Genomic DNA, 26,002 nt, shown 5'->3' with positions numbered 1-26,002 from the left:
AAGACAGAAGCTACTGATAAGCCTGATATTAAAAGGAAAAAAAATCCAGTGATGATCAGTTACAATATATTTATTTACATACATACATATATATATAAATATATATATATATATAATTTTTGTTTGTTTCTTTTATTATAGTTCACTGGAATGTGGGGACCATCTCTGTTTGCTCATGTGTTATGCCTTAATTTTTCCTCTTTTTATCCTTTAAGGCTAAAGTTGAGGATAATATCTTTGGTTTATTTTTGTCATGTATCTAGTAATTGGAAGTGAATCTAGTTTTGAAAGAAGCATTTAATTTTCATGCTTATATTCAGGATGAGGTGAAACAATGTAAATTCTTTGTTGTGGCTTTCTAAGGCAGGGGGAAATCTCAGAGTTACTGTGTTCATTTCAGTATCAGTTGAGTGGTTTGCTTCAACACCAAAAAACTCAAAATATCCTTTAAGGCATTGTGCTATTGCTTTAGTTGTGTTCTGTGAAGACCAAGTAAAATGCCTTGATGCCATTCACTATCCAGGGCAGAAGCTGTTTTTGTTGGGAGGAGTGTGTATGAATATGCTGGGAAACAGCATCCTCTCTGGTCAGTGTCTGGCCAAAGCACTCTGTATTTTTAGGTAAAGCATGCTTAGATTGCACAGTCTCTGGGCTGGCTGATGTGTGCTACCCTCCCAGGTGACCCTTCTCCCCCAGAGAGGTTAACAGGCTGCCCTGCTCTGGAGTGCCATGACAGAGGCTGCTCCTACCTCTGCCTGCGTGTGCAGAACGGGGCTGCAGCGTGTAACTGCTCCAAGGCTGCTGCTGCTGCTGCTGCTGCTGCTGCTTAGACAGTGCTCAAACACTCCCAAAGGAATGGCATGAGGCTGTGTCAGGGGAGGTTTAGGCTGGATATTAGAAAAATGTTCTTCTTCCAGAGGGTGGCTGGGCACTGAACAGGCTCTCCAGGGCAGTGGTCACAGCACCAGCCTGACAGAGCTCAAGAAGCATTTGACAATGCTGTCGGGCACGGGTGTGACTCCTGGGGTGCCCTGTGCAGGGCAGGGAGCTGGACTCAGTGATCCTTGAGGGTCCCTTCCAACTGAGCATATTCTGTGGTTATGTTTGTGTGAAGATAGGCCTGCCTGTAGCTATTAAACCCTAAAATAGAATATGTAATGCCCTTCTCATCACTCATTTCTGCGGGGAACTTACTGTTACAATATCCACATACAATTGCCTTCACAGCGCATTGGGGTAAACTGCTCGTTTGGGGCTCCTTATGTGAAAAGTTGATTTCTTTTTCTGTTAGTCCATAGCACTTCACACCTGCATGCACAAGTGTGCTTTCCATCACTCCACAGTCCTGGTGGTTTTGGCTGCAGCCCTGGCATGCCATGCTTTCATGTGTTTCCATTCAGCATTTCTGTGCACATCAGGGGTTTCAATCTCTAGCTACATAGGAAGTACATACAATTATAGTAGCTTGTCTGTCTAAAAGCTGATGTAAATATCTTGCTTGCCATCACACAGGTACTTTGTGAAGTGAAGCCTCCTGGCATACTAATGCAGTAAACAATTGCTTGAATCTTAAAATCATCTTTCTTTTCCCAGTTCTGACTCATACAGAAGGCAGCTTCTGCAACAGAGTGGAAAGGGACAAGCAGACAGCAGTCTCCTTCGCCACCTGACTCTGCCTTCCTCCCCACGCAGACCTATCTCATATGCAGAATGAGACAGAGCCCCCAGGGGAAAAATAGCATCTAATCACAGCACTGGAAGCAGAGCGCTTATGCACGCAGGTGCTGGAGAGAGGTCACACAGCCTCCAATTTGTGTTCTATTTCTGAAGCCTGGAGTACTCAAATGACATTTTTCCTTCCCTCTTTCCCTCCTGCTCCCAAACCTTGTTTATTATATATCTAACTACTCAAGGCCTGATCATTCTGTCATGTTTATTCATAAGTTGGTGAGAAGAAAGGATAGAAGCTAGACTTAAGCTACAGTAAGGATTTTATTGGCTCACCAACTCTGCTTACGAGGGAGGATTGCAAGTGACCATTGCTAGAGGGTGAAAAGCCCTTGGCCAAGCCCAAGTAAGTGCAAGTCCTGAGCTACAGTTCTCCAGGTGATAACTTTGCTGTTTGTTGGAGGGTAATACTTGTTAAGTCCCCTGTTGAGATAAAGCTGATGTTTTATGTAAGTAAGTCTAAGAGGGCAAGTGTTTAAAAGTAAAGTATTAGCATTTAAATCCATAAGAATTTTGCCACTGTGTGTGATGGGTGTAATTTAAAAAACTATTACACTACAGCCATGGGTAGAAGGATGTAAGAGTGAGGGTTGCCCCACAACCTAAGAAGCATGGGGCTTGTCTTACATAAACCGAAGTGTCCCCTACACTATCACCTCACCGGAGTTCTTCCGTTTCTCAGAACTTAAGGTTGAAAGTAATTGAGGAGAGATAGAAGGAATGGTCCTAATCTTTGGAAACTATTTTCCATTTGTTGAAGTGTGATAACAATTTTAGATCGGGTAGCTGAAGTCTGGTATTAGTCTCTGTCTGTTGTTCAGTGATAACATTTTCCTGGGTTTCTCCCAGACTCATTAAACATCATCAGTCTCAGGAAAATCTAACAAGGACGTGTGCTTGGATGAGAACTCTGCTGGATTGAAATATTAAACGATGACCATTCATAGCACTGATAGAAACTGGTAATTTTCTGTTGGATAGTTACACCCATGCCTCACAGCTCATGGGCTACTGATGCCAGCTGGGTTCTGGTAAGTTCTGGACTTGGGCATTTAGGCCAAACTTGTTTTACTGCTATCTAAAATAGTTGCTTTCTGCTGTTCATGCATATGGCCAACTTCCCTTTCATTCAGTAAAGTACTGTGTAGCGATTAAAAATATCACAACAGCTTTAGTTTTTTTCTTGGTCTTTACATATTATTCCTTTATGCAAAGGTCTCTGTAATGTCTTTAGGGATTTCTGGAGATTTTTTTTATAGGTCTATAGTCTAAGCTGCCATATGAATCTTTTATTTTATATATAAACACCACTATTTACCATAAAGAGCTCAACAACTAAAGTAGTACTTGCTGCATGCCCTTGAGAGGTAATCTTTGCTGCTTGGCTCAGTTCTTCAGAGTACACGTGTTCTTCCTTCTTTGCAATGTTTTTGTGTCCATAAAGGGCAAGAAAGGATGTGTTTATTTTTACCCATTTAGAAAGGGATAAAGCTTAGATCAGATCTGGGACTCGAGTTCAGCACTTGAGTAGCAACACTTACAAAGGCTGATCGAGACAAGTGAAATTGGATTTTGTTATCTTGTGTTAAAGGCTCTGGCATGCTCATATCTTTAAAGCATTAAAAGTTAAATGTCCTCAGATTCAATATCCTTTAGGCAGGAGAAATGCTAATGTTAGCTACAAGCCTATTTTCCTATGACATTACATGAACTTGTTGAAAATGTTTTTCCAACACTTTATAACTATTAATACCTTGACTAAGAAATTTGTTTGGAGATATTACTGCCCATTCATGTTGCATTTTTAATAACCCTGCCGAGGAAAGACAATATTGGCTGGTTTATACAGACTCAAGTGAGTCGATAAGTGGGTAACAGATGCATGTGACATGTTGGAAAACCACTTACAGAACAATAGCCAAAGGTCACTCCTTGTCATATCTGCAGTGTGTGGCAGAACTGCAGAGCCTAAACTCCCTCTCCTGCTCTTCCAGACAGGAGAAATGTGAACTCCTCTTCACAGAGCCATGCATAAATGGATTGCCTTCAGAAGAGGAAGTCTTGGTGGCAGGAGCTGGTTACTATGGCTATATGCATTGCTCACTCTAAATGGAGGAATCAAGCCAATAATCACTGTATACATTAGCTATATTTGTATATGAGGGAAGCTCATTGCCAGCAGCTGTGTGAAGGTGTCATGATGAAAATCCAACTTGGCTCATGTCAGTCAAGGCTTGGTGTCTTTCAGGCCTTTAAATCAGTGCAGACTGAAAGCAGCAAAATCTACACACAGTAGGATCAGTGCTTTGTCTTCCTGATGCCTTTGTTTTGCTCTAGAGAAAGGTTTCTTCTTTTCTGTGCCCCTAGTGATCACAGACCAGCCCAGGTAGGAAGGGACCTGGAAAGATCATCTGGTCCACCCTTTCATGGGAAAGGGAGCCTAGGTGGGATTGTATACCTCCTGCTCCAATCACATCCTACAACTTTCCAGCAATGGGCTTTCTTTGTCCCTGGAGAGGTTGTTCCACTGGGGTGGAAATGGCATGTCATGATGCTGGCTTGGAAATTATGGAGATGCTAGCAAGCCTGGGCTCTGGGGTACAGAATATGGCAAAAACAACTCCTAACTGTGTTGGCTTCATAATCCAGCCTGCAGCCAGCTACTGACTTTTTGGGCTGTCATCGGAGCCACTTCCCCTTCATCAAATGACATTAGAAATCATCAGTGAAGACAAAAGTAGCTGTGGGTGGTGAGACATCTATAGCACAACCACAGCCTTATTTTTGTTGCTTACAAATTTAAAGTCCTTTGCCTTTCCTTTTTGAAGCTATCCACTGAGTCTAGAGTTCTGTGGGGTACCTAACAAATTTTGTTGCAGGGTGGCTGTTGGTGGCTGTTAGAGGGGGCCATTGGTTTCCCCCTTTTTCCAGGGCTGCAGGAACAGGTAAGTATTTGATAGGTGAGGGGTTACGCCAAGGTTGTTACCACCAAAGGCTTGCTGAAGCTCTTGTTCCTGTCTCCAGTGCCCAGATTTTCATGCATGTGGGAGCAGTGGACTTGGGTAGGCTCAGGAGGTGGTTTGTAGCATACAGCCCAAGCCAATGGAGCACTTCTATTACCTGCTGTCACTTGTAATTCCACTGTTAAGGCTGAAGAGGGTTTTACACTTCAAATAGAGGCTGGATCTTTAATCCCAATGGAAAATAGAGCATATTTGCTGCAGATGTAAAAGCTTGCCTTTTAAAAACGAATTAGGTTTTTGCAGTCTACAAATATTTTAATTAGCTGGAGTTCAAATTAATTAAAAACTGTCATTTAAAGAATTGAGCACTTGCAGGTTTTACAGAGTTTTGAATGATCTTTATGGAATAAAAAAACACTTGGAACTTTCCATATAATTAAAAATAATTGAAATCTTCTGCCTGTATGTATATGAATAAATCAGCTAATAATTAAGCTAAGTTATTAGCAGTGGCTGTATTTAATGTTACATCTAGAGTATAGCCTAAAAACTTTTAACTAGTTCCACCATGAAATTGGAAATAATGCAACTTACCATCAGTCTTCTGCAATGACTGGACTGTTACTCTTATGGGGGAGACAAAGAACACACAGACTTTCACTGGTGGATTAGCTGTGTCACTTAGCTTTAGTCTTTAAAGGTTAAATGGCTTAATGGTTGAATGGCTTGCATGTTTCTGCTTGAAATGTCCTCCATACCACTGAGACCTTGCCTGCTGCTGGGAATGAGGGAGAACCACAGAGAACATCTGGTGCTGGCAGGATCCCTCCAGCATTTCTTTGTATGTGTTCTCCCTCTAGAGAAAAAAATGCCCTAACCCGTATTAGAAGCCAAACCCGTGTGGAATGGGCTGCTTTGTGAGAGGCTTTGGTCAGGCAAACCAGGTGCCAGCCTGTTTAGGGGTTGGTGACTGCTGGTTGTCTTATGCTTCTCCAGTGGCTCTGCCCTTAAAATAGCTCTCTGATCCTCCAGAGGGACAGAAATCTTGTACAGGAGCCCCAGCTGGTGCCTTTCGTTCAGTCTCCACACAGACATTTTGAAAGAGGAACTTCCTGAAGGGAAGAAAAAGCATGATAAAATGAATGAATGCTAGTGATTACTCATTCAGTGAATCCAGAAAGGTGGATACAGCTCTAAAAAAACTTGTAGGAATACAAATAGATGCCTTAGTCACAATCTGTCCTCGCTATGCCACAACACGAAGACTCTTTGAAGACTCTAGCTGCATGTTTCTTACTTCAATTCAGTTGGGTTTCTCTTTATCTCATCTCTAAATTTCCTGGATTAGTGATGCTTGGTTGGAGGCTATTGGCAACATCATTGTCATATTCCTAACTGTTATTCTGTCCTTAATATTTTACTTCAAGCTGAGTACATAAATGCTGTACTGGATTTACTTAGACTGGCTGATCAAAAATTCCATTGGTGTGGGAGGATGATATGTAACCTCTCTGTATTTGCATTTTTAATATTAATAATCTGTTCTTATCATCAGTTCACACAGAATTTTCAGCTTTGCTTTTATTTAGGGACTCTAATCCTTTATGGCTAGGAAGATATTCTCTTAGCAAGTGCTGGATTAGTTTTTTTTATATTTGAGGTCTCCAAAGAAACTCTGATAAACATGGCAAGCATTGAATCTTGTGAATTATGTCCATGGCTAATATCTCTTGTCAGGTTGCAGTAGCAGCCAAGGCGAAGTGTTCACCCTGGTGTTTCAGCGAGGGGTTTATTTTGGGGAAGAAGGGGATATCTTTGAAGACACTGATGAATAAAGGAGGAATAAGATTGAAACCAATCTCTGCTATTATTTATTGCCCATATCTGGTTGTCTTGGTTTGTAAAAGGAGCCACAAGCAATGAGGTCTGTTGGTGTTCTCCTTCTGCCATGTGCTTTCCCCAAGTCCAAGAAGAGGGAGGTGTGAAGGGAGACCACAGGTCACCTCCTAGACCATCTTGTCCTTGGGTGAGGGCGGGGAAAGAAAGGAGGTGACACTAAGGAAAACCAAATGCTCTGAATTTGCTGAGGTATGGCTGAATGACTGATCCAAATTCTCTTTGAATGTGCCCATTCTGAGCAGCCGGCGAGGCTGGGCCCCTTGCCCCACACACACGTGCTCCCTGTGCTCGGTTTGCTGCTGCTGGACTGGACACAAGGACACAGACAGGAGCCCCATCCAGTGAGGGAGCACAGTGCAAAAATACCTTTCTATGGCTAATACCTCTTCACTTCTGGTTCTGATAATGGTAGTAGGAGACACGCAAAGGAGATAACAGGATCATGGCAGGTGTTGCTGAGCCCCAGAGCCTGGCAGTTGTGAGGGCACTCAGTCTGCCCTTTTTTCCATGTCATGACTTTATCAGTGATTCAGGGTCAGGGGTGTGGAGTTCATCTCAGCAGAGCCCCATGTGATGTGTCACACTTTGTTGCTGCTAACAAACAGGCAGTGGTATGGAGAATAGGGAGAATGTGGAAGGTTCTGTTTCATTTGTCCCTTTGGAACCTCCTTCCATAAGCTTCATATTTTTTTTTGAATTCTCATTAAAACACATATTGAATCAGTAGTCTGAAAGACTGTATTTTCTGGTTAAGGAAGTATTTGGGTTTGAACTTTGAACTTCATGCATATGCTATGAAAAAATGAGTAAGACCTGTCTGCATTGTATGAGTATGTGACAGAATGGTGCCTACTGTTGGACTTGGTCTAAAATATCATTTGGTTTATTATTTCTGGGGAATGGATCTATACATCTGCTTTCTGATTAGTTCTCTCACTGAAATAAATTCTGCTAGTTGGTGTCTCACTTTAATGGGCATGCTTTTTACCTGACAGGGTACAGACATCCTGTGTGGCACTAGAAAACTGTAAGCAGTTCAGGTGTATTCAGGATAGTTTTCCAATTGTCGCAAATAGCTAAAACCCATGCCTGTGTGTCCAGTGAAAATTGAGCCAAATCTTCCTTCAACATAACTGGAAGTATAATGGGCATTTTGATTGCCTTTGAATGTATCTACCTATTCTGCTGTGAGCAACAGTGCCAATTAGTGCATTGCTCATTATGTGTGCAGCATCTGAAATCTGCTCCTCTCATTCTTGATTCACAAGAAACTGCTCGGGTAAGAAACAACTCACTGTTCTTTTTTACACAGGTAAAATTCCTACTTTTAAATCCAAGTGAGTGTGACAAAGATGACCCATGTGGTGAGAAGCCTGTCTCCCCATGGAGAAGGGTGGGATTTGCTCCGAGGGCACCATCACATTCTTACAGCCCTATTGCCTGGCATTTCTCCTGGTCCAACAGCATGAGCACGAACACACTGCCTGGTCCTTCTTTGAAGGTAATCAGCTTGTAACTCCACACAGAGAATGCAGTGGGAATTAAACGTCTCATTAATTATATGGATGTAGCCCCTACCTTTGCCTCAGTTTCCCTTTCCTAGAAAGGTGTCAATAATTCTGGCATCACTGTTTATTTAATTTGATTTTCCTTCTGATCATGGATGCCTTGCATACCTTGAAGTATGAAGGTGTGTCAGTAATGGGTAAAGGCAGGCATCCAGGCAGTGCTGGCTATCCAATGGAAATCACCTGGACTTTAGATCTGCAGTTCCTTCTCTGGGTTTCTGGTGTACATTTTGGTGATGACAAAAGGGGAGATTTTCCTGCTCTGGAAAATCCCTGTTCATCAACTGCAGTATAAGAAGAACCAGAGATTCTACCAGGACCGTATTGCTTGACAGGCAGAGGCAGAATGATCCAACTAAAAAAATACAGCTTCCCTTTTTTTCACACCCAAAAATAGCCTATATTTTTCTCAAAGTTCTGTGTTAAAATTTTTGGTTAGCCTCCTGCTGTACATTCGGATCCTCAGAAAAACATCAGGTTGATTTTTAAAACATGATATACATTTTTTCTAAAGCTATATAAACAAAAATGTTATTTTGTTGCCTTGCAGGAGTTATTGTTAAGATCTCACTCTCGTCTCTAGCAAAAGCAAGGCACAGCCACTAGACCAGCAGAAAGGCGTCTGGAAAGGTGAGATGAAAAACAGTGTACACCCACAGAGTGGTAGACAGACTTTCAACCAAGACTGTTCCCAAATGCCCTGTTGGTGAAGAGATTTGAATAGATGAACCTGCTGGTGGGAAGTTACTGTGGGACAGGCTGCATGGATCCAAATCCAAGGTTTTCTGTTGAGTTTTGATAAAAATGAGTCACTCAGCTGGGCTGGTGGTCTTGTCAAATGAGTTCTTTAGTTTTCATGCTGCTGAGTGACTGGTATTTAAAGTGAACTTCAGAGGGGCCCACTGAGGCAAGTGTTCCATTCCTGTTCAGCATTTGTACAGCAATCTAGCTTTGCTGCATATGTTAATGTTTTCTATCCCTTTTCTTTTCTAGACCATCAGGTGAGACCAAAGTGCCTAAAACTACATACATAGCAGATACTTGGCTTTGTGCAAGAAGCCTCAAGTATATGATCTGATATTTTTTTGGTTCTGTCTCCATTATTTTGTTTTTCCTGTAAAGACAAAATGTATATTTCAGTTACAAAAATAAATAAATAAACAAATAAATAAATAAATATTTAAAATCAACTCAATTCTGTTGCAACAGGATTGGCTGCTGCTGGGGATCTGGTGTGACTCTGAAGAGCGCTGTGCCTGTAGCATCGCCGGAAATCTCAGCTGCTGCTCACTGTTGTGATAAAATTGTTTGTCCTCCTCAAAGGCAATGCCTGGCTGCTCTCAGGGATGGTGTCTTCATGTGTTTTGGTCTAGGTAGGTGGTGCAGCCTTTCTCCTCTGGGATCCATAGGTTCCTCTGTGTGGTGCAGCACAGCCTTTTCTCACCAGCCCTCTCTCCTGTAACTCTTGTCATCTCATCACCCCTGGCTCTGCCCTCCCCAACCAGCTCACCACTTTCCCATTTCACCCCTCTGTGCCTCTCCAGAAATTACCCTGGGGTTAGACATGATGACTCGTCACACAAAATAGGAGAGCCCTGTGCAGAAGAGAGGCTGAGCCCAAGGTACTTCAGGGGGGTTTGCTGGGGGCAGGATTTCAGCTCCAGCATCAGGGGAGCCCAGCAGGACAGTACAGCAGCACTGGCAGGGTCAGTTCTGCAGGTCTCCAAAAGAAAAGGCTGATTTTTTCTAGTACTGAGCTGCAAGTGTGGAGCATCCCAGCTGGGAGGGGTGAGGTTAGAAAATAAACTTGTTTTCACATTTAAAAGTCTATATATATATATGTATAGATATGTTTAGACATACACACAGATGTATAAATACATATGTGTGTCTCTCCTATATATACACTTACATGCACACACCAGCCAGTCACTCCAGAATATTGCTGCTGGAGAGAAGGATGTCGTGCCCATTTTGGGAGGTGTTTAAATTCAACTGACAAAAAGTGTCAAATCATTAGGCCATGTGAGAAGCACAGACTTGTGCTTTTTCAGGCAGAACGTAATACTCCTCGAAATAGATTTTCTTTAAAAATTGGCCTTAGTATTTCAAGAAGCTTTGCTGACTGAATTTTCAGCAGAGGTGACCAGCCTCTGTATCTGTATTTGGAACGAAATAATGCTTTGTTGTTGTTTACAGAACATAAATGCTGAAAAACTTGAGCAGCCTCCTTCCTGCAGTGTTTTCCTGCTATTCAGCATCATCCCAATCACATTGGGTTTATTCCGTCAGCACTTGCAAAGTTAATAAAGTATCCCCATGACAATTGTTTCACCAATTAAACTGTCTCTGCATGTTTTAGTGTAGTTTGCGGTTGGCATAAGGTAAACAAAAGATAGCAAACAATCCTTGGCTGAAAGTCAAGTTATGACTCATAGAGTTACAGCAGCGAAAAATTGAAAAATCACAAAACCTCCTGTGTCTAAAAGGGCATGAATATTTTACTTCTTTCCCTCTCAGCTCCTCTGAAAAATAAGCTTCCACAGCAGCAAAGCCAGGCAGTCGGCAAGGGCTGTACCCACCCCTGCCCATACCTGAAGGGCAGGTTCTGAATCCTTGGAGCTAAAATATAAAAAAGACAAAAAAAGGCAAAAAAAAGGCAAGTTGTCTTGCAGGAGCTTGGCACCAGGAGCTAGAATATGTTGTGTCTGAAGACCTAGGAGTATTTTAGGGCAGTGTTGCCTATTGAAATGGAAATGTGGTTTTCAGGCTGCTTGAGCCGACAGAGTGCATCATAGTCAGAGGTTGAAGTAGGCTAATGAAGTACCCTGTCTTTGAAGTCAGATTGCGTAATACAAACCCTAGAGAGACGCTTGGAAGATTTCTTTTTTCCTTGCATTGATCAAGACTAAAATACTTCTGCTATTAGCTTCAGAGGGTTTAATGGAATTGGTGGAGGGACTACGGTAATTCCAATGACGTGCTAAGCAAACAAATGAATGTTAATGAATACTCAAAAGATTAACCTGAACTGCCTACATGCATTATTAGTGCTTTTAACCCCCTGCCTTCCCCCAGTGGTTATGGATAATGCAGAGTAGTTTAAGGGTGGGGGACCCAAAATTCACTAATGGCAATTAGGCTACGTGATAGCTGGGAAAAGGATGCACAGCACTTCTGAAAACATGCCATTAATCTCTGACCTGATGGGCAGGGCGGGATGCTCAGGATCATTGGAGATGGAAAACTCCCCACAGAGGGCATTGCTGGAGTGGGAGATGCGGTCAGACTTGGAGAAAGAAGAGTGACGAGGCGCACGACAAAAGCCGTCTTTCCCTCCCCCGGTACATCTCCAGAGCCGAAAAACTGAGACCGTTTATTTAACTAGACTCCCTTTTCATCTTCTTATTTTTCTTATGGCTGTGAGTCAGTCTGAGATTGATTTATCAGTGCTGTTAATCTGCTCTCAAAAGGCTGTCAGTCTCACTCCCAGAAGCCAAGCTCTCCCATTAAAAACCTGACCCATTTAAACGTTCTTAAGATACCGTAATGATTGAATGTCAGCAGGGGAGAGGCAGCAGTGACAGCTCTGAAATGTTTATTGTCCCGGGCTGGGAGGGGAGCGTGTCGCTGCAGCCCGGAGCTCTGCGATGATGATGAGCCACTGGATGAGAGGCTCAGGGATTGGCGCTGGGGAGATGGGCTACACTCCTGGGCTCTACAGGGTTAATGCTCTGCACTCCCTGCTGACCCCTCGCTGTTCAAAACGGGAATAGGTGCCACGGGTTTGCACGCTGATAGCAATAGATCAAGGATTACGGATTAAAAGGCACTTAAAACATTTTTGGTGGGTTAGGAATTATTTCACCAGGCATATTTGTATGAAAGCAGATGCTTCCCATAGAGAGATCTAAATTTCCGTTCTACTGTCGCACCACACAGTAGCTGTCAGCAAAGAATTAATTGCAGGAAAGTATTTAAAATTTTGATGATGCTGAAGGGAAGGTAAAGAGATGCTCCCAATACCTCTTCAGGTGTGTCCATGGCCGAGCACAGGCGCTGCAGCAGGGGGAGCACAAAGGCTGGCAGAGACCTGAAAATCTCCTGTCTAATAATGGGACTCTAGCTGTCATAAACACATTTTCAATGTACTGTTCAGTGCCAATTTTCTAATCCTTAAGAGATGTAGCAGAGTGCAACTATTTTTAAAACTAAGTTTCTCTCCCCCTCCAATTTCTCTTTGGGCCATCAACAGCTTGAGGAATTAAACCATAATTCTTCACAAGACAAAATACCTAACTTGTACAGAATGGGTCTGGTTTTGCTCCAGGATGCAATGTTAGCACCTTTCTTCTCCTGAAATTATTCCCAGGTGGATGAACTTTCTCATCCAATTAAGTCATTTTTGTTCTCTCACGTTTGTTTTTTAAATAGAGACTGCAACAGCAGCAGGGACCAGTGACCAAAAAAAGCACCTGAGATAAACAATAGGTTCTCAGTCTCTTTAGATGCAACTTGTGGAGCGATAGTCTATCTGCTTTTTTATAGTGCAACCCAGAGGATCCTGACTCCAAAGATGTTTTCTTCAAGCATCTGTATCTTGAGCTGGTGTCCTCCTCTCTCATTGATCTTGCTTTTCCTGAGTGTCAGGTTATTACAGTAAACATTTTATTCAGAGTAGTCTAAAGGCCAGCTTTTGTTAAAACTCAGCCAGCTGGTTGATCTTTTTGTCTAAGAAAATAGAGAGGGTTCATAACTGAGCTTTTACAAGATGTCAACTTTTCTATATTAGACCACAATATTGACACTATCTTCTGTCTAGAGCTGATAAATGTTATTGCATTCCTTTCCAATATGTAATGTTATTAAAAATAGTTTAGTCACAAGAGCTCCTTATCAAAGACCCTTGTTTCCCTAGAAACAGTGACCAGCATTAACCTTTCTAAAAGTAGCCCCTGCAAAAGACAAATGTCTTTGGTTGTCCCTGTTACAAATTTAATCTAGGGAAAATGTGCTGCAATTTCTGTTTCATATTAAGAGAAAGCAAATAAACTCCAGCGAGGCAGGATTAATGTGCAGTATCCATTTATATCAGGCTAGCAAAGAAAATAAATTGGTTGTGTTTGAACCAGTTAGCTGTGTCCCTTTCTAAGCAACACAAGCACTGAAATTGTTTTAGAATTAGCTATGGAAACAGTTGTTTGCAACCCCAAGAAAGAAAAGGGAGGCGTGGGAGCAAGATTGTAGTGTTCATGCAGGACTGATGAAAGCTGAATATTTACAGAACAGAAAAGATGTAAGTGATAACAGTGTATTTATAAAAAGATGGCTTCTTCTAAGCAATGTAAGTGGTAAATGGAAATATTGTGTTTAGAAGTGAAGCTCTTGATTATGTGAGAGAGGAGCAAGAGGGAGAGAGTATCAGCATTTAATATCCTCATGGCTTGAAATAATCATATTCTCAGTCTTCACAGCAGATTAACAATGTCCATAAATCTTGGTGATGCTTGTGGTTTACCTTGTTTCAAATTACATGATCAGGAGCATCTGCTTGAGTTTACACAACCACTCACTGTTCACCTCAGCAGCCAAAATCACCACCTCTCTTTCCTTTCTTGCCAGATATAAAGCAAAAAGGTGGCGATTTAGGTCCAACACTGACACTGTCCATCTGTGCTGCAGGGCACCAAGCACCCCTAAAGCAGCAGGCTAGGCAGCAGTTCTGGTGTGAGAGTGACTGCCAGTCACACTCTAGAACATGACACAAGATGCTTGTGTTCAGCCTGAGTGCAGGTTACTTTCACAGATGAATCCAGACCAGGATGGAAAGCCTCATCCCTAGCTCTTATCCCTACCTCTGCTCCCAAGCAGAGCACTCTCTTCTCCAGCCTGTCTGGAGGTGAGCATGTCTCTAGCACAGCACTAGTGATTCTCTGTCTCTTGGTTGCATTCCCCAAATGCTAAAAATACCAAGTTACTAAAGTGCTCAAATCCTCAGAGCTGCCACATCAGTCTCCTGTCTTTGAGCCTATCACTTCCAGAAATTCCTGTTTCTTACAAACCAGCTTTGTCTGTACAACCTGTCCCTGTCCAGTCATCAGCGTAACAGCTTTAAAAATAGCAGACTCACTATGCAGACATTTTCCTTCTTGCCTGGTCATAAACCAAGCCACTTGTTCCTGTGGGTATCTAGGAATTCAATGAAGTTGTGGATAAGCTCCTTCCTTGCTTCCTTGGAACTGAATTGTGTAGAGCACAAATATATTGTCTTCCCTTGTGGCCAACAAGCGTTATCCACAGTATTTATTTTCCTTTCTGCTTTTATATTCAGCTTCTGCTAGAACCAAAGGAAACCTATGTATCTACCTGTGCTGGTAAAAGCAAATCAATCTGGCAGTGTCAGTTGTTTTGTTATTTATGGGTTGCAATGAAATGAGACCTGAGTTACTCGTGGTGCTTGTTTCACAGGAAAAATGAGTTTACAATAAAAAGGCCAGACATTGCCTAAATTGGGACTCATAAATTAGTTTCTTGAAGCAAAGGACTCACTAAAATTGATGCTTTCCTTGTTCTTTACCTGTAATTCACTTTCCGGGCAGAATCAATACATTCTTAGGTTTCTTGCCTGTCTTGCCTTGTTCATAAACTGGGGAACACCTGTGTGTTCCAGACCTGAGCCTATAGCCTTGGCTCTAAAACTCCTGGGGCCCAAAAAGGGATTCAAAGCCCTTGGCTGGGATGTGAGAACCCACATCCTAGCCTTGTTTTATGAAGGGAATTTGGCTCACATAACCAAATTCCCTTAATAATCCTGGTGCAAAAATCTTTGATTTTTTCATGTTCCGGAGGAGTTTTGTTGGAATAGTCTTAATTTACACACACACTCGCACACACTCACACACAAGCCCATGGTAATTAAGTTCTGAAGCACTTGGAAAGGCAATACTTGCCCCAGTGAAAACACAGAAACAGGAAAGGCTTCTTCCATGAAGTCATGGAGCAAGAATGGTGTGGTGAGGGGTGGCCGGGATGGAGAGTGCCACTCCCCACTGACATTCCTGCCCCCCTTCATCAGGGCACAGCCACACGTGTCCCCTCCTTGGGCATTGTCTCCTCAGCTGGGATCCAGTGGACAAATATAGGCATGGGGGAAAACTGCTGATGCCTTTAACCAGTTATCAGCAGTGACCTTGAGACAGGGCCATATAAAGTCTGGACCAGGCAGAGTCGTGACACTTTCTGTGTGCTCTCCAGGGTGAGTACCAACCTCTCTCACTTTTAAGTGTGGGTGCTGTGCTCTAACACTGTACCGTGGGCTTGATATGATTAAGGTTTTCATGTGGCTTAAGGTTTTAGCAGTAGTATCAGTAAACATCTAGCCTGTGGTAGTCGCTGTAGGATGCTGCTCAAATGGTAGGATAACAAATACATGTTTCTTCTCTAACATCAGTGCACTCATTTAACCAGCTGGAATAACCATTTAGGGAAGTGTCAAGTCCCTTGTAATTATGCATCTGAGTGAAATGATTAGCTAGTGCCTGCGAGTCATCTTTTTGCCTTCTCTGTCATCTGCAAGAGATGATGGCTTATGCAATTTGCAGTTTTAAGCAGCTTGTTGGTCCGAGGCAGCCTGAGTTGTAACCCTTGGAGCATTACTGGGCTCCCTTTCCAGGCCAGGCTGCAGTTGCTGTTGCATTATCCCTGCCTGCCCTTAGTGCTACAGTCACTTCCAACAGCCCCAGTAAAGACAGACAAGGTCCCTTTTTTCCAAGTCTGGATCCATCAGACTGTTGGTCCTGGGCGTGCCACTTCCCTTTGTGTAACAATATCAGCTTTCCACAGGGAGCAGGCGTTTTCAAGGATCTCCCACAGCTGATATGCAGGGGCTGGCTCTTTTTGTTGTTAGCTACAACAGGTTGAAAGGGAACACCTTTAGCTTTAGCTTTGTCTTTCCTGACTATTCTGCATTTTAAAAATAACCTTGCATCCATAACAAAACAAAATTTCCCACTTCTTGTATCTGCTGATGGCTTTGCCTTACGGGGTTCTCTGCACCCCAAGGTGTGTGCTGCCTGGGCTCCAGGCTCTGCTGTAACTCTGAAGGCTGCTGAAGGAAAAGAGATTCTGTCCCAGCTGCCAGAACTCTTTACACCGTAACATACTCACTAGTGGTCCACCCTGAACATGAAGGGGAAAAGGGAAGAGACAAGAGGTGATAGCTGAGGAGCTGTCCCTAGGAGGTCTGCAAATGGAGCCAGGTTGCGCAGAATTTTTCAGCGCACTTTAGTGTATTCCATGACTTGTGAGAACCTGCCCTGGGTCCTAGAGATGAACTCTGGAGTGGCCCCTCTGGCATCTGCACATTTAGTGTGAAATGACACTTATGTGCTCTAATGCTGCTCTGTTTAAATGTCTGAACTGTTGTAATTTCACTGCTCCACTAGAGCTGAGACACACTTAGGGAGAGAGAGAGGCTCTGCCATCGAGTTGTGTCTCCAACTGGGAATTTTGGTCAGTTCAGATGATGTTAAAATAATTGGTGATACTTGTGCTTATGTAGGTGCTAAATCTTTAAAAATACTAAGGTTTAAAAAAATATCACTTAAAAATCTAGAAAAAAATTAAGGCTAGTTCTGAGAAAGAGAATTTTTGCTCTACAGCAACAAGACAGAAGGTATCAAGCTTTTACTGCAGCAGTGGGAGAGGGCTGGATGTAACGCTTTGGCAACTCTGCTGTCTTAGGGCTTTGCATTCCCTGGGAGGAACATGTTGAAAAAAAAGCTGCCTTGGTTGACGAGGAGTTTTTATCTCTACCAGGATTTTGTTAGAAATAAATGGAATTAAATTTTGAAAGACTACAGTGTCTCTCTTGATAGGAGTCTTGAAAATTTACCCAGCTGTCCTGGATATTGCACAGTAAATACAATAAGGGAAGAGATTAACCCGAGGGTCACTTATACAGCTTTAAATAGTAGCCAAATGGTGTCCTGACTTAAAAAAAAATACAAACCTGAAATTCTAAAATTGTGTGTGTACACCTTGTAGCAGTGGAACTTCTTTCAGACATTCTCTGGACAACAAGCTGAGTAGTTTATGTGTGTGTAAGTATTTATATCTGTGTCTGTAAAAAAATCCCAAAACTAAACAAAACAAAAAACACCAACATATCTGTTTGATCATTTTAGAGAGTACAAAACAAATTAATTACTTGGCAGTACAAACGCAGCAAATTAGTCTCACTGAGACCCATGTCCCCTGCCCTCTCTTTCATGAAAAAAGACTCCAAAACACTGTGCCCTTGTCATTTGAGAAAACAAGTGTAGGTATTAAGCTGGACTGATAAAGCAGTATGAAAACAAATGAAGCCCTTGCACCAATTGTGAGGAAGGATTGCAAGAATACACTTGCCCTCAGCCTTGCCCTGCTGCAGGGGGATGCCCAGGCTGGTGAATTCAGAGTGAGCAGCAACCTGGGAAGCTGCAGCAGCACAGGATCTCCCAGAGCACTGTTAATCCTGTTTTTATTGGCATGCCAATTCCTGAATCAGAGAAGTGCAGGGAGCAGAGCTGTTTCCAGCTCCGGTGCTGACTTTGTGCAGTGACAGCATGGGCATACATCCCTGCAGCTTTGCTCCTTGCTTCCCAGAAAACGCCTGCCTGAGATGGTGCTTGAATAGGCTGAGTGGAAGAGCCCCAGGGTGACCTGTGGGAGAGCATATCTTTGCTCCAGGCGATTTTGAAAGGGGCCAGAAGAGGCCCCTGCTAAGTGTTTTTTAAAATCACAGCTTCAAGTGGTCCCTCCTGCTCTTAAGCACCATTTGCGCCACAAAAAAAAGAGACAAAACCCTCCTGTGGAGATAACTGTGACCAGCGCTGAGGTTTAGAACCCTTCAAGGCCTGTCTGACTTTTAATAAGCTGAGCCAAGGAAGGGTTTAACTAAAAATGCAGTATAATCCCAAATCTGTGTTAGGCATTTGTGTTTAACATTAATCATCCCTTTGATCAGCCACCTGCCATGTTACGCTGAGCATTTTATATTGCCCGATATTGTTCACAAAAGAGACAATTGTTTTGGTTTTTCCCCCTTTCTTTGGCAGACTGTGTGCCTTTCTTTTTCCTCTGTGAGCTGTGCCACCCTGAACCCTTGCCAAGATGATGGTCGATATGTCAGAGTTTGGGGAGGCTGCTCCCTACCTCCGAAAGAGCGAGAAGGAGCTGATGAAGGCTCAGACCGTCGCCTTCGATGGTGAGTTGCAGACTCACAGCCCTTTGTGCTGCCAGGGGCTGGTTCAGAGGTGTAAGGGTTACACACAAATGTAGTCAAAGAAATGCAGAGCAAAGCAGGATGCAAAGCCTCCGTTGTCACTGCTGCTGCTGCTGGAGGTAGCTGGTTCAACCAAGCTTGTGTTCCTTTAATCTGCAAAGCTATTAAAAACTCCCAGATAGTAAAAAATAAAAATAATCTATGGGAAGTAAGAGTTTGTCTAGATTTAGAAGCAAGGTGTATCTGCTAACAGGGGAATCATCCCTCTGTCAGTTTTAGAGAAAAACGACAGACATGTTTCTGTGGCCTCTCTAGATGTTTTATTTGCTTTGCAGCCTGTATAATAATGTGATGTTAGCTTTTAGTTTCCCATAATTTATTTTTCATTAAATGGGTTTCTGTGAGCCCTGAGGTTTAGTAGTATGTGTGGATACATCAATAACTGTGGCCTCTCACTATTCACAACAGTTGTTGTAACTAAAGACCTAAAGTCTTGTGCAGCTGCTCCAATCTCCAAAAAGGCACATACATAACTCAATGTGAGTTATTAATATTGCTGGTTTTCAACACAAATCTCAGAAGAATGTGAAGGAATAAGGTTAAATCTGATAGCTGGCAGTTAAATAATGTGGGCTGGATTCCTTGAACAGTTTGAAATTCTCTGTGTGACTTTTTAGCAAACGCCTTAGTTTGGGTTTAGATCTCAGTTCCTCCATCTGCACACTGGTGATAATGATTATGGATTTCCCATGGAGGCTGAGGCTTAGCCAGCATTTGTGAAATATTTTGACACCTTGTGCTAGAAGGATCTAGAGGAAGCCGAGAAGTAGTTTCAAAGGAAGACAACATTTGGGAGCCCTATGCCTTCTGCTTCATCACACAGCTTCCCAGCCCTGCCAATCTGCTGCAATCCCAGAGGTTTTGTGTCGGTTCTGCAGAAAAAATAATCCAGCAATCTCACTTAGCTAGTCATGGTGCTGCTGTTTGATGCCAGGCTGTGAGCCCTCAGTCTTCTTAATTTTACAGGGAAGAAGAAATGTTGGGTTCCTGATGAAAAGAAAGCTTATGTTGAAGCTGAAATTACAGAAAGCAGCGAAGGCAAAGTGACTGTGCAGACAACGGATGGAAGGGTAAAGTCTGGTTTTGTCTGACCTGTGACTAACAAGGCCAGAGCTGCAAGCTGCAGCCTTGTCCTGGTCTCAGCTCGGTTGTCTGTTTCATGAAATGGGCTGTGAATGGGAAGCCTCAGTAACTGATGCCAGCTCAGGATAGGATAACAGACGAAAAACCACCAAGGGAAAAGCAGCAATGCAGTGATGGGTGGGTGAGCATCAGCCACGGCACAGCCGGGGGCGGGCTGTGACTGGAGGTTTGCAGACAGCCAGTCCTGGTTTGGTCCCCAGAGCTAAAAACCCAGGCTCCAGCCAAATTTCATGGCTTCTTTTGCAGCCATAGCATCATGCTTCTTACTTTGATCATCTCAGCCTTCCCCTATTCTTCTGATACCCGTGGAAACACAGCATTGTGCACATAGGCAGGGACTGACCTGGAGAATTCTGCAGGGGGAAAGATGTGTTTTCTTCCATAAAGTGTATGAAGCAACAGAGAATCCCAGTGTCTTCCAGTGTTGCTGTATTTTTTTGTCTTTGCAGACCATGACTATAAAAGAAGATGATGTGCAGACAATGAACCCTCCCAAATTCGACATGATTGAGGACATGTCTATGCTGACCCACCTGAACGAGGCGTCGGTGTTGTACAACCTGAGGAAGCGCTACAGCAACTGGATGATCTATGTAAGGGTCCCTGCAGGGGTGGATTCAGCATTTCAAGTGCTGACCTAGTGTGTGAACGTGGTGTGTTCTTCATGTTCATTTTACAACTCTGATAAATCACAAAAGTGAGGGTTTGCTCTTCACCTCAAGAAAGGTGCTGCTTAGAGATGGCTGAATACAGACACAAAACTGAAGGAGTAAAATGGTGCCTGACTCCTTAGTTTTGCTTGTTTGCCTAGGAAAAGGAGGGGGGAACATTTTTCTCAAGTCAAAATGTTAGGGAGAACCAGTTTATTTTCCATCTTCTAATATTAATCCATGTCAGTGCCAGCCATGGGAATTTTTTTGCTTTCAGTTAGCTGCATTCAATTGTGTTTTAAATCAGTCAAAGGAATCCATTGATTTTCTAGCCAATCCTTGCTCAGTTTTTTGGTATTCATCAGAAGAGCAAATCCAACATTACCCATTTAAATTCTGATCATCAAACATTTTCTGTGTTTCTCTAATAACCCCTGCATGGACATGTAGGGCCTAAAGCATAGCTTTGTTTGCAGATAAGTATAGGTAGAAAATTAAACTGGCATCTTGCCTTAATCCGTTTGCTGATAGGGGTGTATTCTTTAGTTTCTAGAAAACAGGACTGAGGATTCATGCCAAGGCCATTCAGGAGCATGTCCTAGTGCTATTTTTAGGGGAAGGGACCTGGATTTCACCTGAAACTTTTAGAACTTAACTGAGCTCATTAATCCATGTGCATATAGCGATTGTGCCCATATGATAACTGGGTTTCTTTGAAGATATTGCCCCAAGCTAGGCTAAGTACTTGTAAAGTTACCAGCTGCCACTGATTGCCTGGGGTTACAACTCAAAACTCATTCTTCCTCAGAGTGACCAGGCCCCAGAGAACTGATGTATATCATCCAGAGAGCAACTATAAAGAGATTTTTACCAAACTGGCGTCTCCAAAAGCTGAAAAAGGTTCCACAGCTTTGGGGTACAACACTATGAAGTGGTTTTCTCTTTGAACACCCACCAGAAATTTTCTTGAGGTTCCTGCATAAAATTAATAATGGGAGGTTGTTTCTCCTCCTGAAAATGCAGTTCAAACAGGGAAGCTGTAACTTTCTATTGCAATGTCTGTTTTCAAGAGAAAACAACACCCATGGAGCAGCAAGGCACAAAATCAGACACAAGTCTATTTGCTGCTCCTATGTTTTACTGGAGGGGATGTTTCCATTTCTGGTTGACACCTTCCAAACCACTTTTCCGCTTTTGAAACTTGTTCAATACCTGTAGTTTCATTATGAATTGCAATTAGGAAGTCACTTAGCAAACCAGTAGCTTCTAAAATTGAGAAAGTCTGAAATTCAAGTCAGAATTTAAACCTAAATCAGCAGCTGGTGATGCCACATCCTGCTTGGTTAACCGAGACTTTTTTGCCTTACCACTTGAGTGAGTTTTTTCATTCTGGCTTTGTGTTACTCTCTAGACATATTCTGGTTTATTCTGTGTGACCATAAACCCCTACAAGTGGTTGCCAGTCTACAAATCGGAGGTTGTTGCAGCGTACAAAGGCAAGCGGCGCTCGGAGGCTCCTCCCCACATCTTCTCCATCGCTGACAACGCGTACCACGACATGCTGAGGAGTAAGTGCCACCTCCTGCCTTCCCAGCAGCCTTCCCCTGACCAGGAGATGTGGCTGTGCTGGAGGGAAGTGTGAGACCTTTTGCAGCATGTAACAAACATCAAAATAGTCCACAAGCAACAGGGGCTTGGCAGTCTGTGATGATTTTATAGCTGCGTGCGTGTGTACCCGTGTACTGGTTTTGTTTCTGAACTGCCCTGCCTGTTCCTGTGCCACGTCTGGTGACCATCTGTCTGGGGCACAAATTTACCTGTCTGCTCTGAGCCAACCATCAGTTCACAGCAGAAATGGGGCCTGCTCCCAAAGGCTGTAAGTGCTTTCCCAAACTCAAGAATGGATCTCCAGTCAGTTTAGGCCCCACATCATCGTGATGCTGATAAGACGCGTGCATGTTCCAAGGCTGGTGAAGGCGAGCCCCGTGCGGGGCTGGGAGCAAACTGCTGCCGTGAACCTCACCTGTGCAGGGTCACAGCGGCTGCTGATCCAGGCACCCACCCTGTGGCAGAGACCTCCAGATTTCCCTGGGAAATTTCCTCGCCCTGACCCTCCTGTTACTGGGAAAAAAAAGAGTTTATCAGCAGAGGGCAGCAGCGATGTGCTCCCACCAGGTCCTGCGAGGCAGCAGGATAAATCCAAAAGAGACTTGACCAGAGCACATCGTGCTGAGATTTGGTTTTAACAAAATGAAAAAGTGCCTTAGCTAGGAGGGGATGAAAAGCACAGGGCAGAGGGGACGTGTTTGTGGCTGCAAAGAGATGCTCTTTTATCAGATAAGGCTGCTCAATATGTAGGCTGGCATGATGATTGGAATTACAAGAAGAAAAGAGGAATTTAGGCTCAATGACTTGGGAAGCAGCCATGATTTAGCATTTGTTGAACTTGATTAATAATATATTAGGGTTGCAGAGTGTTCTAATAAATGCTTGTTTCTGATCAGGCAATTAGGCTTGGACAATAGGCTGCTTAGTTCCAGAAGCATGGCCAGCTGAAGAGGAATACACATGCATTTTACAGAACAGACTGTGAAAAAAGAGCGAAATTACTTGGGTTGGTCTAGTACTGAAGGAGCAGAAAGGTCATGACATGAGCAAAGACACACTCAGGAATAAGGGAAGAAATGTTTTCAGTACAGGAAATTACTTTCTTTATTATAGTTTCCCAGACACAGATGAATGTGTACAACTGACAGGTATTTAATATCAATTTGAGCAAAACACAAGAGAAGGATTCAGGGCAGGGCTGGAACTTGTACTTCTGGAAATCATTGTAAATTATACCAGTTTTTATCTTTCTGTCTTTGCTTCATGTGATTCTCTCCTATCCTCGCATGACTGATTCTGATACTCATTTGCAATTATAATAAGTGATTTGTACACCCTCCTAAGTTTCTCTCTCTTTTTCCTTTTTTTCCCCTCCACAGATCGGGAGAATCAGTCTATGCTGATCACGTAAGTTCTTCTTTTTTGACTGATTTGAGACTTGGTTGCTGTGAAAAACTTTGAAGAAAAAAACCCTGATAAAATACAAGTTGACTCAAAATCTCAGCTAAATTGCCTGGAACTGAGTAACTGTCAATTTGGCCATCTGATGGTTAACTTGACCTCCATGAGAAAGGAGCAGGTAAAGGATTGATGGAGCCTGGCCCATTTGTGATCCCCATGTGGTGAACATTCCATGTAGGCATGAAAACAACTCAGCAGGCAATTAAAACTGCTCCTTGCAGGATGAGCCTGTCTGTGGCTGTCCTCTTTGGACACAGAGGACCCCTTCTGTTCAGTGTGGGGTGGTTACTTCAAGAGTGCTTACTCTTGCTGAAAGTTATGTTTCAGAGTGTTGTGCAGATGAATCAAGGGAAGGGGAGATGACCAAGGTAGAAAAGAGGAGGTGTGACATTTACTGGCAAGCATAAAAGGATGGAGACTTGGGTGTCTCTACAAAGTTACACGTGCTCTTGGGTAATGCTGGCAAATTACTGCAGCTTTTCTCTACTCTTTCTAACTCATTAACTGTATATATATATATATATATATATATATATACCCCAGAGAGTAAGTCAGGATGTTTGTAATTAAACTTCATTCCCCCAAAAGAAGATCAGTGTAGTGTGGGTTTGTACAGGACTTCTCAGCTGCATGGAGAGCAATTACTGCTGTCATAGGACTGCACCTCTTGGCTCAGTCAGCTTGATGTATTTCCACAGAAATGGCTGAGCAACAGGCTGCAGATACCAGAGTCAGTGAGTCTGAGAACAGCCTTGAGGGAAGGTGTTGGCTGGACAGGGTTTAAGAGGATGAGTTGCAGGTGTTGGAGCAATGTTTTTGCTTTCTTCCTCATTCTTCTAGCGGAGAATCCGGCGCTGGCAAGACTGTCAACACAAAACGAGTCATCCAGTACTTTGCCACAGTGGCAGCCCTGGGTGAAACTGGTAAAAAAAATGTAAGTCTGCTGGTGGTTGACTCATTTCAGACTCCTGAGGTTCCTCTCTTGTGCACAAGTAACCTCACGAGTCTGCACTACTGAGAGCATGCTGTTCTGAAGGGAGAAAGGCACACATGAACCTACCACGCTCCAGATGGAGCAGAAACACCACCTCTGGTTCTGGACAGATGCTTGTTGCTGCCACCTTTCTTTCTTTTTTCCCCAGGAGTTTCAGTTTTGTGTGTGTGCTAAATATCCTTCTGATTGTGTTAAAACTGGTCAAAAGTTGGGGAGACTGTAAAGAATGAGAAATTTTATTTTTTTCAAATGGAAAATAGTCTTCAAAAGACTAGGATTATAACTTATCATCAAAATGTCTGTTTCACTGAAAGCTTTTTTGTCCACAAAAAATGGATTGTTTTGACAAAAGATATTTTTTCAATCAGCTTTTCTGTATTTCTGTTTGGATAAGTACTTATAAGTGCTGTCTAAGGTTACAGTGAATACTGTGTTCATGATGATTTTTATCTTGTGTTGCTATGAGCTTATTTGTTATGAGCTTCATTGCACTTGAAGGGTTCAGTGCTCTTTTGTGGTGACTTAACTGATTCCGATGAACTGCATTTATAAGACCAAAATTTCAGCCATGCTTCAAGTCTGTGTGCAGAATTCACGTCATCAAACTCTCATATACGTTCTCCTGAGGCCTGCAAGGCTTTCTTAATGAATGGTTGAGCTGCCCAGAGCCAGCTTCCTGCATGGAATGAGGCTGGTGCTCATCGTGGTGTCCAAAACCTGCTGTGCTCATGCAACAGTGATGCTCCTACCCCAAGCTTGTTGCTTGAACTTCTGCTGCAAAAATCTACCTGGTTTTTCTCTGGAGATGTCCTATGATGGACCAAAACACCAACTAAGTGAAAAGAGACTGCTGCTAGGTGGCAAGAATAAAAGAGCATAAATGCAAACAGACAAGTTCTAGACAATAAGATGATGCAGCATTTCAACTTTTGGATAATTTTTGGGGAAAAAAATGGTGATAATAATTAAAAGGAAATGCAGCCTGGCCTGATAAACTACATGAAACATCTTCCAGCTGCGATATCTCTTTTTGCACTATTGTGATGTATGGTGAATGCAAATTAACAGCCACACATGCTTTTTGAAGGCTTCAAGAAGCACTGCTGGTGTGTTGGTGCCCACAAGACAGCTAACCTTGATAATTGTTATATTTTCTATTGTTCTCTGTGTTAGTATTCACATCCTCTCTCTTTTTTCTCTCCATTGTGTTCCTATTTTGTCAGCAACCAGCTACCAAAAGTGGGGTAAGTCATCAGCTTTGCTGTTTTATTTTTGCCTCGCAGAATTGGTGTTGGGCTCTGTTGGATGTGCCACGAGCCTCAGCATTTCACTTTGTGTAGTTCCCAGGTGAATGATGAATGATCCCAGGAGCCCCAGAAGGAAAAGTCATTCACTTCCCAAACTGAACTCTGTGCAAGCAATGGTTAAAGCTTTTCTCATCTCCAAAAATCCCAGATGTTGCAAGCTCCCGAGTGCTTTTAAATCAAATGCATTCTAGTGCTTGTCACTGTCTTCAGTAGCTCCTCTCCTACACACGTTGCTCATTCCTCAGATGTCCCCACATGCTCCGAAGTACACTGGGTGACTTCTTTCTCATGCAGATGGCACAAGACATAAATCTACAGAGCCAGACAGTAGGGAGCAGCAGAATGTTCGAGGCCTTT

The 26,002-nt window shown here is 43.0% G+C and overlaps 2 protein-coding genes across 2 annotated transcripts in view; both read left to right on the top strand.

The window, feature by feature from the left end:
• Window positions 1-11,508, top strand: part of CIP2A (cellular inhibitor of PP2A) — a 40,626-nt gene extending 29,118 nt beyond the window's left edge. Inside the window, exons 22-25 of the mRNA XM_058836361.1 lie at window positions 7,903-8,091; window positions 8,709-8,788; window positions 9,368-9,531; window positions 11,373-11,508. The gene's annotated coding sequence lies outside the window, so the exon portion shown is untranslated. The remainder of the gene's footprint in view (window positions 1-7,902; window positions 8,092-8,708; window positions 8,789-9,367; window positions 9,532-11,372) is intronic.
• A 3,886-nt stretch (window positions 11,509-15,394) lies between these two features.
• MYH15 (myosin heavy chain 15) overlaps window positions 15,395-26,002 on the top strand; it is a 45,555-nt gene continuing 34,947 nt past the window's right edge. Inside the window, exons 1-8 of the mRNA XM_058836214.1 lie at window positions 15,395-15,413; window positions 18,256-18,404; window positions 19,449-19,552; window positions 20,075-20,218; window positions 21,687-21,843; window positions 23,263-23,290; window positions 24,185-24,278; window positions 25,562-25,582. Of these exons, the coding sequence (XP_058692197.1) occupies window positions 18,311-18,404; window positions 19,449-19,552; window positions 20,075-20,218; window positions 21,687-21,843; window positions 23,263-23,290; window positions 24,185-24,278; window positions 25,562-25,582 (642 nt within the window). The 5' untranslated portion in view covers window positions 15,395-15,413; window positions 18,256-18,310. The remainder of the gene's footprint in view (window positions 15,414-18,255; window positions 18,405-19,448; window positions 19,553-20,074; window positions 20,219-21,686; window positions 21,844-23,262; window positions 23,291-24,184; window positions 24,279-25,561; window positions 25,583-26,002) is intronic.

The sequence above is a fragment of the Poecile atricapillus genome, chromosome 1 (genome assembly GCF_030490865.1).
Source record: "Poecile atricapillus isolate bPoeAtr1 chromosome 1, bPoeAtr1.hap1, whole genome shotgun sequence".
In the NCBI taxonomy this organism is placed as follows: Eukaryota; Metazoa; Chordata; class Aves; order Passeriformes; family Paridae; genus Poecile; species Poecile atricapillus.
This window is presented reverse-complemented; position numbering and strand designations above follow the sequence as displayed.